This window comes from Calliopsis andreniformis, chromosome 3 (assembly GCF_051401765.1).
Source record: "Calliopsis andreniformis isolate RMS-2024a chromosome 3, iyCalAndr_principal, whole genome shotgun sequence".
Lineage (NCBI taxonomy): Eukaryota > Metazoa > Arthropoda > Insecta > Hymenoptera > Andrenidae > Calliopsis > Calliopsis andreniformis.
The window spans coordinates 7,708,275-7,721,720 of record NC_135064.1 but is presented as its reverse complement, the minus strand read 5'-3'; the positions used below and the strand labels follow the sequence as shown (position 1 = coordinate 7,721,720).

General features: G+C 37.7%; 1 protein-coding gene across 2 annotated transcripts in view; it reads right to left on the bottom strand.

Annotated features, from left to right (window-relative positions):
* Window positions 1-925: 925 nt before the first annotated feature.
* The window catches only part of LOC143177042 (GAS2-like protein pickled eggs), a 103,126-nt gene continuing 90,605 nt past the window's right edge, over window positions 926-13,446 (bottom strand). The window contains exons 6-8 of one of the 2 annotated variants that reach the window (XM_076374796.1): window positions 12,697-13,111; window positions 11,235-11,649; window positions 926-6,764 (exon numbers count right to left, since the gene is read on the bottom strand). In XM_076374796.1, coding sequence (XP_076230911.1) covers window positions 5,872-6,764; window positions 11,235-11,649; window positions 12,697-13,111 — 1,723 coding nt within the window. In that variant the 3' untranslated portion in view covers window positions 926-5,871. The remainder of the gene's footprint in view (window positions 6,765-11,234; window positions 11,650-12,696; window positions 13,112-13,446) is intronic. The other variant, XM_076374797.1, reaches the window with a different exon arrangement.

Here is a 13,446-nt window from a genome sequence, read left to right as displayed (position 1 = left end):
TGCTAACGTTAACTTTATTTTATTTTATGCTTAAATTCTAATGTATTTGAAAATAAAAAGCAAAAATAGCATCATATGTATGATAATATATTTAGATACTGGGACGCAATTCAAGTGTCGTGACATGTATTTTTAGGTTGTCCACTTACTGGGACATTTGACATTTCGAGCATCCGGGTATTGGGACATTTACTCCAGTCAACTTTTTCAGAACTGAGAAATTTACCTGCATGACTATATTTGTTAACATAAAATAATAAACTTATATGTCGTAAAATAACATTTAACAAGTTTTAAGTTCATGGAGGAGAATTAAATATTTGCAGGAACAAAACTAATCATCGCTTAATCAATACATTATGTTATATTACTTTGTCCATTTCAAGTTCAATTTTAATACTATACTATGTATAAATCAGTCTATTTTTATCTGCTGATATTTTCAAAGAAATTACAAAAACCATAAAATAAGGAATAAACACTTGCTTAAGTGAAAAATTAAAGATAATACTTACAAGAGAGATCCTTATAATTTGCAGGTTAGAAGCCAATGCGAAACTTCCGTATATGTAGAAATGCCGATATTGAAGAAGTATGGGTATGGGTATTATGCATAGCCATCTAATGACGTGTGCAGAAAGCGTCACCATAAAGTAATAATGCTTGTAAAAGGTTATTTGAAGCGCTTAAACTTAGTACAATAAAGTTACGTACATAAACAAATTTCTAATTTCTTAAACAGTTATTCAAGATTTTTATGTGAGATAGTAGTATATAATTTTATTTATCATGTAGGATTTGACAAGAAAAGAATGTCTAAATAAAGTCTAAATAATTTGGTGGAGCTTTCTTTACAGTAAGGTTTTAATTTTATTAAATAATAGGTATGTCTGAGAAAAAAGTTAAATACAACCTCCAATTTTTCCGTAAAGCTTTTTATTGTTTTTTATGCAAGTTTCGTCTCAATTTACAACTTCTCGTAGATAAAATGATAACATAACATACTCAACGTTGCATATAATAATTATAATAATCAATTATCATTATCTCCCTGATAATAATGATAATAATAATAATCATCGCAATAATAGTAATAATTATAATCGTAATCATAATAATAATAGCAATAATTGCAACTGTTGCAATAATAATATTAATATTGGTAATCGGTATTATTATTCGTCGTTGCGGTAAACAACCGCATCTGGTTGGGGTTATGAAGCTTAGGCTTAAAAAGACAGGGATACCAACATCCCCTTTTTTCGAAATGCGAAATCTACGAGCAATTTTCCGCGTATCTTCCAGTATTCGCTGTGGCTGTTTATTCATAATATTTCATTTCCTCTTCATCTTTTAATAATGTTCGAACACCTCTCGACGAGAGAGAAATTACGCTCTGTCTAACGAAATTTAAAATAAAACTCTTATATATCTTAGTACAATAGATGTCTAGTTCAAGGCGTACGTCTATATTACAAATGCAATTATATCAGTATAAAGGGAACCTTTGGTATACATTGCAAACAATTTGGAAAAAGATATTTAAAAAAATATTTCGATAGATAACAGTGAGGTTATCAAGTGTATCATTAATTTTTTACAAAAAAATAACTGTTAGATTTTCTCCAGATATCAATGAGAATTCTTTAAGTTACTTTGCATTCCTATATTGGACTTCGATTTCACTTAAAGAACGTGATCAAATGACACAAATCAAGAAATCACAGTTAATAACGATACTTTGACAATCTTCATTCATATAACCTTTCTTCTCTTCTTCTGTTATAAATTCACGAAACAATAAATGCATCTTTCCCGTTATCAAAATTTTCATGTCATGTATTGCTACAAGACTCCAAACATTAAAAAACAGATAAAAATATTAATAACGAGAATAAGAAGTAAAAGGATGATAGAAAAGATAATGATCCGCGCTGTGTTCGAACACCATAAACGCCACAGTTTCGTTTACAGAAGACCACCTAAACTCTAAACCACGCTTCACTAAAAAATAAATCTCGTCCTCATTTTTGCTTTTTCGCGCATCTTTCGCGATTACGATCTCTACACGAACACCTTGTGTCAACAAAATATAACTTTCATCTCTGCCGCTTCCCTGCCCCGGAAGTGTACTTCTTAAACTCGTAATATCAGCGGGGAACAGAGGTTCCGGCCTGGGGTCGTCCAGAATCTCGAAGGAAAGCGAAAGGCTCCGTGAAACTTCTAGGCCATTATTCAGGGACGCGATTCTCTACTCCAGTAATATATAAAAAATACTTGTTCAATACTTTGAGCTTTTGTTCGTGAGCCTACCAAGCTTCATTCGCGCGTGCCGGTCCCTGTCTCGAGGAGATTCTGGATGCAATCACCTCAAGTAATCCTATTGCTGACACATGAACTCCTCCGTTTGTTATCTACAAGTATAATGTATGGAAAAATACGCGACAAGATTGGTTCTCATTCTTTTAGGGCGTCAAAGGCCTAGAAGGTAAAGTTTCTACGTGACGACTCTAGCAGTTCCTTATTTTTCCTCTTTTTTACTGACAGGACGGTTTAGTTGTGATGTATTGTTCCTATCCAATATTTTTGGGTATATTTAGGCAGTATAATGTTCCAGGAGAATAAATTTTGTCGAGAACCTGGTCGACTTATTTCACCTTTAAAATTAATTCCATACGATGGAATGCTAATTAAAATAGTTCTTTTAGTAGGAAATTTTGATGTCTAAGGAGACAGAGTATGAGGACACTTCATTGGAGTAGAAGGATTTGATTTGGGAGTTCAATTTTCTCAATGCACTTTCGTAAGAACTCTGTTATAGTCAGAATGAAAAAGACTGGCCGAACAAGGTTTACCACTGGCCTATTCTCCCGTGATTAGTTTAGATACCCCCACTGCGCCATTTGTTATCTCTTCGATTTGTTTAGTGTGTCCAAGATACAGACAAGAAAATTGTTATGGCACTAAAGTGGAAGTCATTAGAGCTCGATTTTCTCCACTCTCAGCTCTGGACTGTATTTCAGTTTCGAATGAAATTTCGTTGATCTTTCATGCCTCAATTTATCATTCTTCGCTATTGTGAGGCTCTATAAAAATTCATCTAGAAGCCGACACGCAAATATTAGAACGCCCTCGCCCGAACGCCGGCTCCCCGCAAGACACTTGATACAAAATGGCGCTACGCTTGCGTTTGGTATAAAAAACAGTGAAATATTGGAATGGCATTTAGTCCGACGACACGTCACTATCTACAATAATGCAGTCTGTGTTTTGGGGTAATTTGATTTCTCCCGTGGAGGATCACTCCTTTTTCGCAAAGGACCCTGTCGATCCTCTCAACGTCTTCTCAACTACTTCCCTCTTCTCCCGCCTCTTTCAAGCGAACTCGCAACGCGTAAATAAATTGTCTTCAATAAATATAACCGATAGACTATATAAATAAATAAATTTGATCTGTAATCGAACGTATCGAAATTCTGACTGCGCATGCCCGAAATCGATTAGGTATTTCATTGTCGATTTCTCGACAGTTCGACGAAGGGAAACCCGTCGACATCGCCGAGAAATTGCGATTTCTGTTCGCCAATCGCGGTTACTGAGCTAAAGAAATCACGATCACGCGATATTTCCTCTCTTTTCTTCTCATGCTGCGATTTCCATTTTTTGTAACACAGTTGGTGATCGATATGCTGGTTTTTGTAGATCGTTTCGAAAGTTATTAATCGTTTTTTGATTCGTGAACTCTCAGAGGGCCCATTGTCTGATAACGGCTCGAGTATATATTTTCTTCTTCGCAATATCTACTTTAGAAATCATTTTTCTATCAAAATTTTGTCTTAATACATCACTAATGGTTTACTAAATGACACTAATAGAGAATACTTGAAAAAACGAAAATAAATTTACAAAAAAATAAATAATTGCTCCTTATTCATTGTTTATGGCTAGAGCAATACGACTTACATATGATATTCAGAAAAAGAAACAAGAGTTTAAAATAAAAAAAAAAACAAAAAATAAAGAAGTTTGACCGTGTATAAATCTACCCAAAAAATGGATTAAAACTGTCAAAAGGCCTGACATTTGCTATCCGAGGATTAGATAATAACTATTGTTAGTATTATATGATATGATCGTGAACGTATGTACATACAGCATGTTGAAATTCTATGGTAGTATTTTTTAGGCACAATCGTTAAATGCCCATGTGTGCCTTACGCACTTTGCTAACTATACGAGTAAACACCTGTAGGTGCTCAACAGTCACAAAAATGATTTTAATCCCTCAGCGACAGGCTCCATACGTCGTGCAGACTTTCATAGCGTGCAACACACCACAGTCCTATTTAAGAGAGAAGCGTGTATGAGAACCAGTAAACTCAGAAAACGCAAGCTTGTGGTTCAATTGTCATTTACGTTATGACTTAAAAATGAGTTGTCGTTGAAGGATTAATTAATTCTATCATTGCATAAACATGTAAAAAGTGATCACTTAAGTACTTATCTTTCGAAACTGCACCGTCAACACCACAGGAGTAGCAAACAATACCAAACAAGCAGATTTCCTAGCACTCTACTTTTTCAGACAGCAAATTACAGTTGGAATGTCCAATTTATCGATCAATATTCCATTGCAATTCTCTACTACAGAATGCAGCTCGGAAGCAAAAAGAAACGGCTATCGATCACGCGAAACGTTGCCACGAAAAAGTCGCAGTCACGAGAGGAAGAGAGATCGGGTATCGCGTGTCCACGATGCGCGCAAGGTGTAATCTCCCGTCTCGGATCAATCAACGAGCTGTCAGTCGGGGTGCAATTAACTGACTGGAAGCAAATCGATTGGGAAGCCATTAACGCAAGACTCGCACACCAAGCTAATTGCTCGCTTAAATTCCGCCCTGTTAATCAATTGAAATTGCGCATCGTCCAATAGTCGACGAGACAAGTTTCCTTCGTGCCTACCTTCCCTCGCTTCCCTCCACGTGTTTAATCTCATTTTTGCATCGCAAAACGTCGTCTCGTCCAGCACCATCTCCGAGCACCACCCCGTGACTCCTACGAGCTGCTAACTGATTGACCCCGTACCGTTAAGGCCCGTTAAGTTTTCCTCTAATCGGACGCCTTCGATCTGCGATGACACGGAAGCCAGAAGCGACATGCAGAACGTCTGCGAACACTTTATCGACCACGAGTACCCGCCACGCTTTATCGACACGCTGCGCGACGAGGCAACCAGGGTCTGTCCGCGTTTAATTGCTTTATTAGGCTCGAATTGTCCCATTCTACACGAGACCGTGCCTTCTTCTAGCTTGAACCGTGAGTTGTGAGGTGTTTAGATAGTTACCTTTAATGTTTCAGTGGAGTGAGATAGAGAGGTATTGTCTAGGAGCAACAAAGGATACTCTAATTTAGGGGTTCAATTATTTGAGGATCATTTGATATATGTACCTTCAGGAATTAGAATATTAGTTGTCCAGCATTATTCCTTCAAGCACTCTTCTTAGCGGAACCTACTATTTGACACAGAAAATGATTAGAACACCTCAACTTACACACTTCAACCTAAATCTTCGGATTAGGGTCCTCTTAGATTGATATAACACCTTCCGAACGATCTTCCTTTTATATTTCAGCACCAACACTTCTTCCACGTCATCGCAGCAATCACAGACTACCTTCTGTCCAAGATTATCGAGAAACAAGAGCACCACGACAAGATCGATCACTCGCGAACCTCCAACCGTGCGTTAACACCTTTAGAGTCCGGCACGCGATGGATACCCACTCGATCGAAAACCTTGATGACCTCGAGGACAGCGGGGGCCTTCATCGAAACGTACTCGCCCTCTTCCTCGGCACCGAAAGCCTTTCTCAGACGCTGTCGGACGCGACGGACATGGGCCTCTTGTAGACTGGCGCGGGTATCCTTGAGAACCCTCCCCTCTCTGAGGCGGGCTTAGGATCTTTCCTTGGACTGGCTGTCATCTGATTGTCCTGCGGCAGAGCTACGGTTCCGTTACCATCTATCCACGCCCTGGTGAACTCTAAATTGGCGACGCCATCGCCTGAACCATGGGCTTGGTAGTCCCTCAGGAGGTCCTGCAGCTTTTGCATCACCTCACGTTCGTCCTGCAGGTGACCAACCTTCTGCAAGATTTGCTCTAAGAGAGGATTGGCCACTTTCGTAGGAGATGACTGAAGGGACCCAGTAGTGGATGGTTTGATTCTCCTTCCGTTCCTGTCGTATTGAATACCACCGTTCGTGTTCTGTCGAGGTAGACTTTGCCTGGTTGGGTTCTTCCTGGAGAAACTAGGTGTCGTGGTGCACGTTGATGATCCCTGAGGGTTGATAAAAGTATCAGATTGTATACTAGGCCTTTGTCGAGCTTGTCTGCCGTTCCACGTGTTACTGCCACTCATGGGTGATTGACTGGGTTTTGGTAAAACGGACGCTTTACTCAGGCTACCAGTTGGTGGCTTTCGAAGACTGTTTCTGATGGTTCCCCGTTTCAAAGGACTTCCTTCTGGGCTGGAATTGTTCTCTCTTGGCGTTCTGCTGCCTGAAGAGGCTCTGGATACGTTGCTATTCTCACGAACAATAGAACCTGCACGCGGAGTGCGGTCACCCGATGAAGAGGCTATGCTTCTAGATGGAGAGGCTCGCAGGGGACTGGCCGCACCTATCCTTGTCTTTCGAAGACCCGTTTCGATGCTTTCCGTTTCCACGCAGGATCTTTCCTCTTGTTCGGACTTCGTGGGTTGCTCTGAAACAGAACAACGGAGCATTTGTGTTATTCGTTTTGTGAAGAATGATTAAGCCTTTGACCATTATAGTCGTTTACAAATATACCATACTTGACAGTTGGAAGAACCATCTAGCTTTTTAATGTATAGTGTTATAAGATAAACATTATGAAATTATTTTTAATTTATTTTGGTATTTATTTCAAAGTTCTAATTTAATGTTACTTACAATGATGTAAAAATTGTCACCCTTACATGGGTGACATGACTGTCGACGTATTAATAGAGACAACAATAAAATCGAATAAAATGTACTCTATAAGGTTGATCAATATTTTCCAAAGAACTTTGAAATAGTTTAAAATAAATATACGTATGCTTTAAAATAAAAGAGTGATTAACCCTCGAAGGACGAACGCTGGGTCAAAAGTGACTCCGAGTTTGCTGGCGCTGCACATGGATGTAAAACAGTCCGTTGTCCAAGGGTTAAGTATTTTTACTCCTACGAACAACTTTGTAACATTGCACAATGCGTTCATATGTAATCTACCATCAAATGTCACAAAAGGTATATGATCAACATACAGGTATTAAATAAATTTGTTTTCATCACATGACAATAACTTGTATAGCAAAAATGTCGACAGGAATCTCAGTTCTTTAATCAGTTATTTATTCTTTATTCGCGAGGACACGATTTAGGATTCGAAGATCTCCAAACGAAGCCATCTCCCGTTTTAGCTGTCTGCGTGGGCAAGGTGAAGAAACGGAACGGGCTGAGATAATCGACCCTGAATCTTTTTATTTCGCCTTCGATACACAGGAATGACGCACCTGCGACATTTCGTGAATATCCATGTTAATTGATTCCATCCGATGGTTCTCAAGCTCGAAAGCTCGTGTTTCATCCAACGCCTCACCTTAAATAATCTTCGTATAAAACACCGAAGGAAATTCGCGGGACGTTAAATCGAGCACTCGTCAGGTGTGTCACATACAGGTAGTTGCATAACAAACAGGGTGCCGAATGAAAACGAAACTGAACCAAGCGGCTTCTTCAGAGAAATTGACACGCATGAGCGAGTTCGGCAGCATCGCGGTCATGTCCCGCATAGACAAACACGCATAATATCGTCCCAATGGTTTACCTGACCTTAGTGTCATTGGGAACATTACTTTCCACAGGGACTGGTTACCCAACGTTTTGGACCACCCTGTAGCTCATTAATATTCAAAGTACACGAACACACGTTATGGAGCGCGCGAGCGCGTATAGGCTGACATTTAGCTGGGCTCCGACGGATTATACAGCTCGGGATCTCTCTGTAGAGGAGCGTGGGCGATCTCCAACAACAACCTGTCCTCGGAACAATCGCCAGCGGTCGATTCTCGATAACGCTTGCACATCTTATATACACTACCAGCCAAAAGTTTGAAACCACTTACTGATTCTAATTCAAGTTATACAGCGGAATCTCCCGTATTCAAATTAATGAGAAGTCAGAGAAGTCATTTTTCTCAATTATTCTTTGGTTATTTAAGTAGACGTTGAAGGAATTATCCGTTTGTTTTTATATTTATGGGAATGATTTTATAATTCATTAATTTATGCCTAACATAGTGCATATGTAAGTATGTTTAACAGAAATTTAGTTTTATAGATTATTATTATGGAGATTAATTTAACGATTCTTGCCTTCATTGTTTGTATGTTTAATCAGATGTATCTACACAAGAATCTATTATCTATATCATTTTTGTTTCAGTACTCGCGTTACTAAACTATTTAACCTAAATATTATTTCTCTTAAGTATATTTATTAATTTGAGAAGATTGTAATTTATAATGCTTAATAGTTTTTTGAAGTCGTAAATCACCTCCTTTGTATTCTTACACCTAGTTCAGACAATGTGGTTTTGAACCGCAATTGAAACGGCTAATCGAAAATTCAACATTTAGGTGCATAAACAGTTTTTTTGTTTTTTTGTTCAATTTGCTATTTACAATCTGGCAATATTGTGTACATCATGTCTTCATTCTTATTGATTCGGTAAAATTACTGAATCGATCAAAGAAATTTGTTATTTGAATTAGCTCCTAATGTACCTATTCCTAATGTTAGAAGGTTTATTGTGGAAACTTATCAGAGATACCTGTACCAACGCAATAAAATGTGGATAAAAACAACTATATTTTCTGCAGTAATGCGTTAGCGATGTTAGGGAAATAAATATAGATAAAACCAATAAAAATAGCAATAAAAGTAAAAATAAACTCGCAGCACATATTTCATGTGACATAATAATAAAATACACACGAATGCGATTCCACACGCTATTATGGACAGAAGAGTTGAAAGGGTTGCGCGATATCTCGCAGATTCATCACGTTCAGACACGAATTAAATCCCCCGCTGTCAGATCTGACAATCCAAGATAAACGAATGAAGATAAACACTTACTTTAGCGATAAAATATTAACGATCTAAATTCTGTGATCAATGTTTTGGCTTTCTATGTGAAAAAAGGAATAAATTTGATGTCGAATTAGATAAATTTATTAATTGGAAAAGTTTCTTTGTTAATCCTACTGTGTTCCTCAAGTAGTTTCTGACTCGATTGTGATTCTTATTTCTTTTATTAATTTTCTGAATTTTAACAAACATGTATATGTATTAATGGTATCTACAGTTCTGAGTCCTCTATTATAGGTATTAGAACCTCATTCTAGAATTTCATTGGCTATAGGAATTTTCTGAAAACTGAGTTATTAGTATTCACAGTGCCTAAACAAAGATAAACTATTGTAGTTGTCTACTAGTGAATAATCTCACAAAAACATCAACCTAAAATATGCAAATACAAACCTAGTAGATTAGATAAGAAAGAATTAAATTTCTCTCAAAATTTAGAACTCCATCTAATTAAGAGACCTCGAATCTCTTTAGCACTGCACTACCATAATTAGTCACGTTGATTCCGAAAATGACAAAGTGAATACTACCACATAATCTACCATATCTTCACAGTCATCCTAGACAGAAAGTCATTGGTGGAGCTAAACAAAAATCATCTGCGCGTACAAGTAGAATCAACGTCACCCATAAGAGCCTTTGACGAAGTGGGCCGCACTTCGATCGAGCTAGAAAGCGAATAAGAAAAAAGAAAAAAACTGTCGTGTGAGAAAGAGAAAGAGAGAGAGATCGAATCCATCGAACCCGTGGGGAGGTAAAACATAAGAGGAACTGTACAATGCTGGCGTTTGTTCGTCGATCCACCCCTGCACCGCGCTCGTATTAAATTCAATGACTGGCTTTGATCGAAGTCCGCATGCGCGTGCACGCTCGCGAGTGTCGTGTATTTTCTCCGCAGCGGGACGCGCGATTATCGCGATCTCGGGACGATTTCACTCGTGTCCAAGTTAATATGCATCTTTCGCAAGTTGCGAAACGACACGTCGAAGAAATGAGTTTAGCTATGACTGTTTCGACGTTAATTTCCTAAGAGAACACAAATTGCTGGACAACAAGTTGAAATGAATGATTGGAGTCTGCAGGCTTCGAAATTTAAATTCACTTAGGGATATGACATTGTTGGTGAAATATTGACGAGGAACTATCATTTTGTTATGCTTTAGTTGATATTGTGATAGTATTATAACTTGTTGGGATGGAGTTACTGTGATTCTGTTATGAAAAATTATTCATAGAAGGGTACAGAAAATTTATAATGCTTTGATTTACTAATGTCTATAAGTTATCCATAAATATTTTTAAAAACAAATATAAAAAACTATACTAGTATAAATACTACGTTATGGGTGTGAACATAAGCTGAAACTTCAACGATTTTAGCTAACTTTAACGTACAAGTAGTTTGAGTCAATATTTCACTACAGGATGGACTAAAAGTCAAGTTTGACATAGTTTTGACATTAAAAATGGTATAACTAATGATAATTTATGTTGATAAGTAGTAAGTTGAAATACATTACTGAACAAATAAACAATGCAAAATTTATCTACTTTTGATTGAAATAATAACAATAGGTTATTATTTATAATATATTTGTTATTTATAATATAATAACCTATAGTTATTGCTTTATAATAAATATAGATCATATTTACTAAATATAAGTTATTTCTATTAAATAATAATCATAATTAAGTTTGTGATCAATATAAAGAAGACTATTCACTTAATAGACGTACTTTTCCATACTTAAATAAATAATTAGTAAAAAATTATTTGAACTGTTCAATAATTTCCTGACTAAAGTTTACATCTCTATTTATCTTTACAAAACTTATGGTCATTAAAAAACAGAATATGATTTGTAATTCACCCTGTACTTGTCAAGGGTTTCCATTTTGTCCCTAGATGCGATTTAAAATTTTAGGTAATCCATCCATAAAGTTGCACTTTACTCATAACTGGAATCGTTTTGTAACCTAAAAGTGTGGAATATCATAAAAAAAGAAACTCACTTTGACAATCGGCAACCGTGGGCGATCCTTGCGTGCACGTACCAGGATTTCCATTAGTGGTAGGTGGCTGAACGGCGCCTAAACTTCGATATCCCTCATCAGAGACTTCGCTGCAATTATCCGAGTGCTCACCATCCCCGTGGGGAGATTTCGTGTAGTGGACGTTTCCTGTGACGTCCTTGCCAAAGTTCTCCAGTACCGGTTCCTCCTTAATCGCTGGAGGACTAGGCGTGGGACTTCGGCTGCTGGAGTCTTCACGACACTTGTAATTGTAGATGGTTGGCTCGTACTTCGGGTTGTCTTCTTTTTCCACTGCCCTTCGCGCTACTCCACCCTCCACTACGTACCTTTTCGTGAATTCCTCGGGCAGCGGTGCCTTCGTTCGGCTTTCTTGATGGAGATCCTTTTTGGAGTCCTGAACAGACAATTAATGGGCATTTTAAAGAAATTGTTTTATTGGAATTTTATCCAGCTCAACCTTAGTAGCCTCAAACCCTAGTTGGTATGATGAAGTTATAATATTTATTTATTTATTTATTTATGCATGTTTAATATGAAAAATATTGATAGGTAATTTACAGAAATTAATAAGTTAAATAGACGTGGAGTTTTAGTATACATTTTTTTGTACAATGAAATCGTAAAAACTTCATTGGAATATGATATTAATATTAACGTCATACCAAATGAGGGTTACAATTTATTAAGAAGCTTCAAATGTGAGCCAGATACTGTTGGCAGCAGTTAAGATTTGATCTTGAGCGCTTTGTGGTTACACTTATGATATGCGTCTCCGTAACAAGCTGCCACTACTATTGTGTAGCTATGTATACAGTGAGAGTCAAAAGTGAATATACACAATGAAAGCACAGAATTTATTGAACAAATTTTACACATTTAATAGTGTTCATCAGTATTCGTACGATTTCACAAATTTGGAAAATTACAGATTTATTGGTAGCAGTCGATATTTATTGATTAGACTAGCCATTAATTACTGCACAAAATACAGAACTTTTTTCATTGATTCTAGGAGTTGAACGAGCTCCTGAAGTATTACCCACTTATTATGTCACTCCCCGTATATGATCGATTAAAAATTATAAACTGTATCCATTTTAAAAAATAAAATATTTTTCATGCATTCGTATAAGTTTCTGCAGTACGCATTTTAAGTCACTGTTAGACTGCGGATTTTTATACATTTATGGAAATTTAAAATGTATGAAAAGTTACAGGATGCATATTATACTGAAAAATATAGAAAATAGTAATATTTATTTAAGTTTCGTTCCTTCAAAAGTCTTTCTGAAATTATGAAATTACACAAAAATCCGCAGTCTAATCGTTGTACTTCTCAGATCCCAGCACCACGACTTGTAATAATACGAAACTTTTAAGATCACAGTCCCTACAACGTTAGTAGCAAAAAGGAACCCCTAAAAATTTGTCCATCGCTCACCTTAGCTTCCTGATGCCTCGCGTGATGCGTCGGCGAGCGAGCGTCTTCGCCGAACGTCCTCTTGGGCGACTCGTTGCATACAATTTTGTCGTGCTCAGCCTTCGTCGTCGGGCTGCTCGATCTGAACTGCGGTTTCGGGGTCGGTGATCGCGATCGTGGTTTCCCGAAATCGCCAGGTTGATGGCTCGGGCTGCCAAGGAATTTCCTCTGTGGCGTGGGGCTTCTCGAGCGATTGATCTTCTTCTGCTCGTCACTCAGCTGCTTTCCACTCGGTTGGTGAGGTGTAGGCGATCGTGAGCGATTGCTAGAGATGCTTCTAGTCGTGTGCAACTGCTGCGATTGTTGGTTCTGTTGCGTTGCACCGGCGCAGGAGCCGACGCTGGACGCTGAACTCCTTCGAGTTCTAGGAGGTGATCTACGAATGAGCAGCTGATTCACGTATCGCGCTGAGGACTGGCAACTATGCAAATTTCGACGAGCTAGTGTTTGTGTAAGAGGAACTAATTCAATCAACAATTGACAAGGAGAAGTTCTGTTCGTCTGATGTGTCCAGCTGTATGCTAAGTGATCCTAAATCTACATATTTCACCCTAGATGATATTATACAGGATATTTCCGGGTTAAATGGTCAAACTTTAGACATGAATTTAGGACCATAAGAGGAACAAATTGTTTCTGTGGAAGTATGTTCGCAAACGCTTTTATTATGAGATAATTATAATGCTTCTGAAGTTAGAAGAATATAGTAAT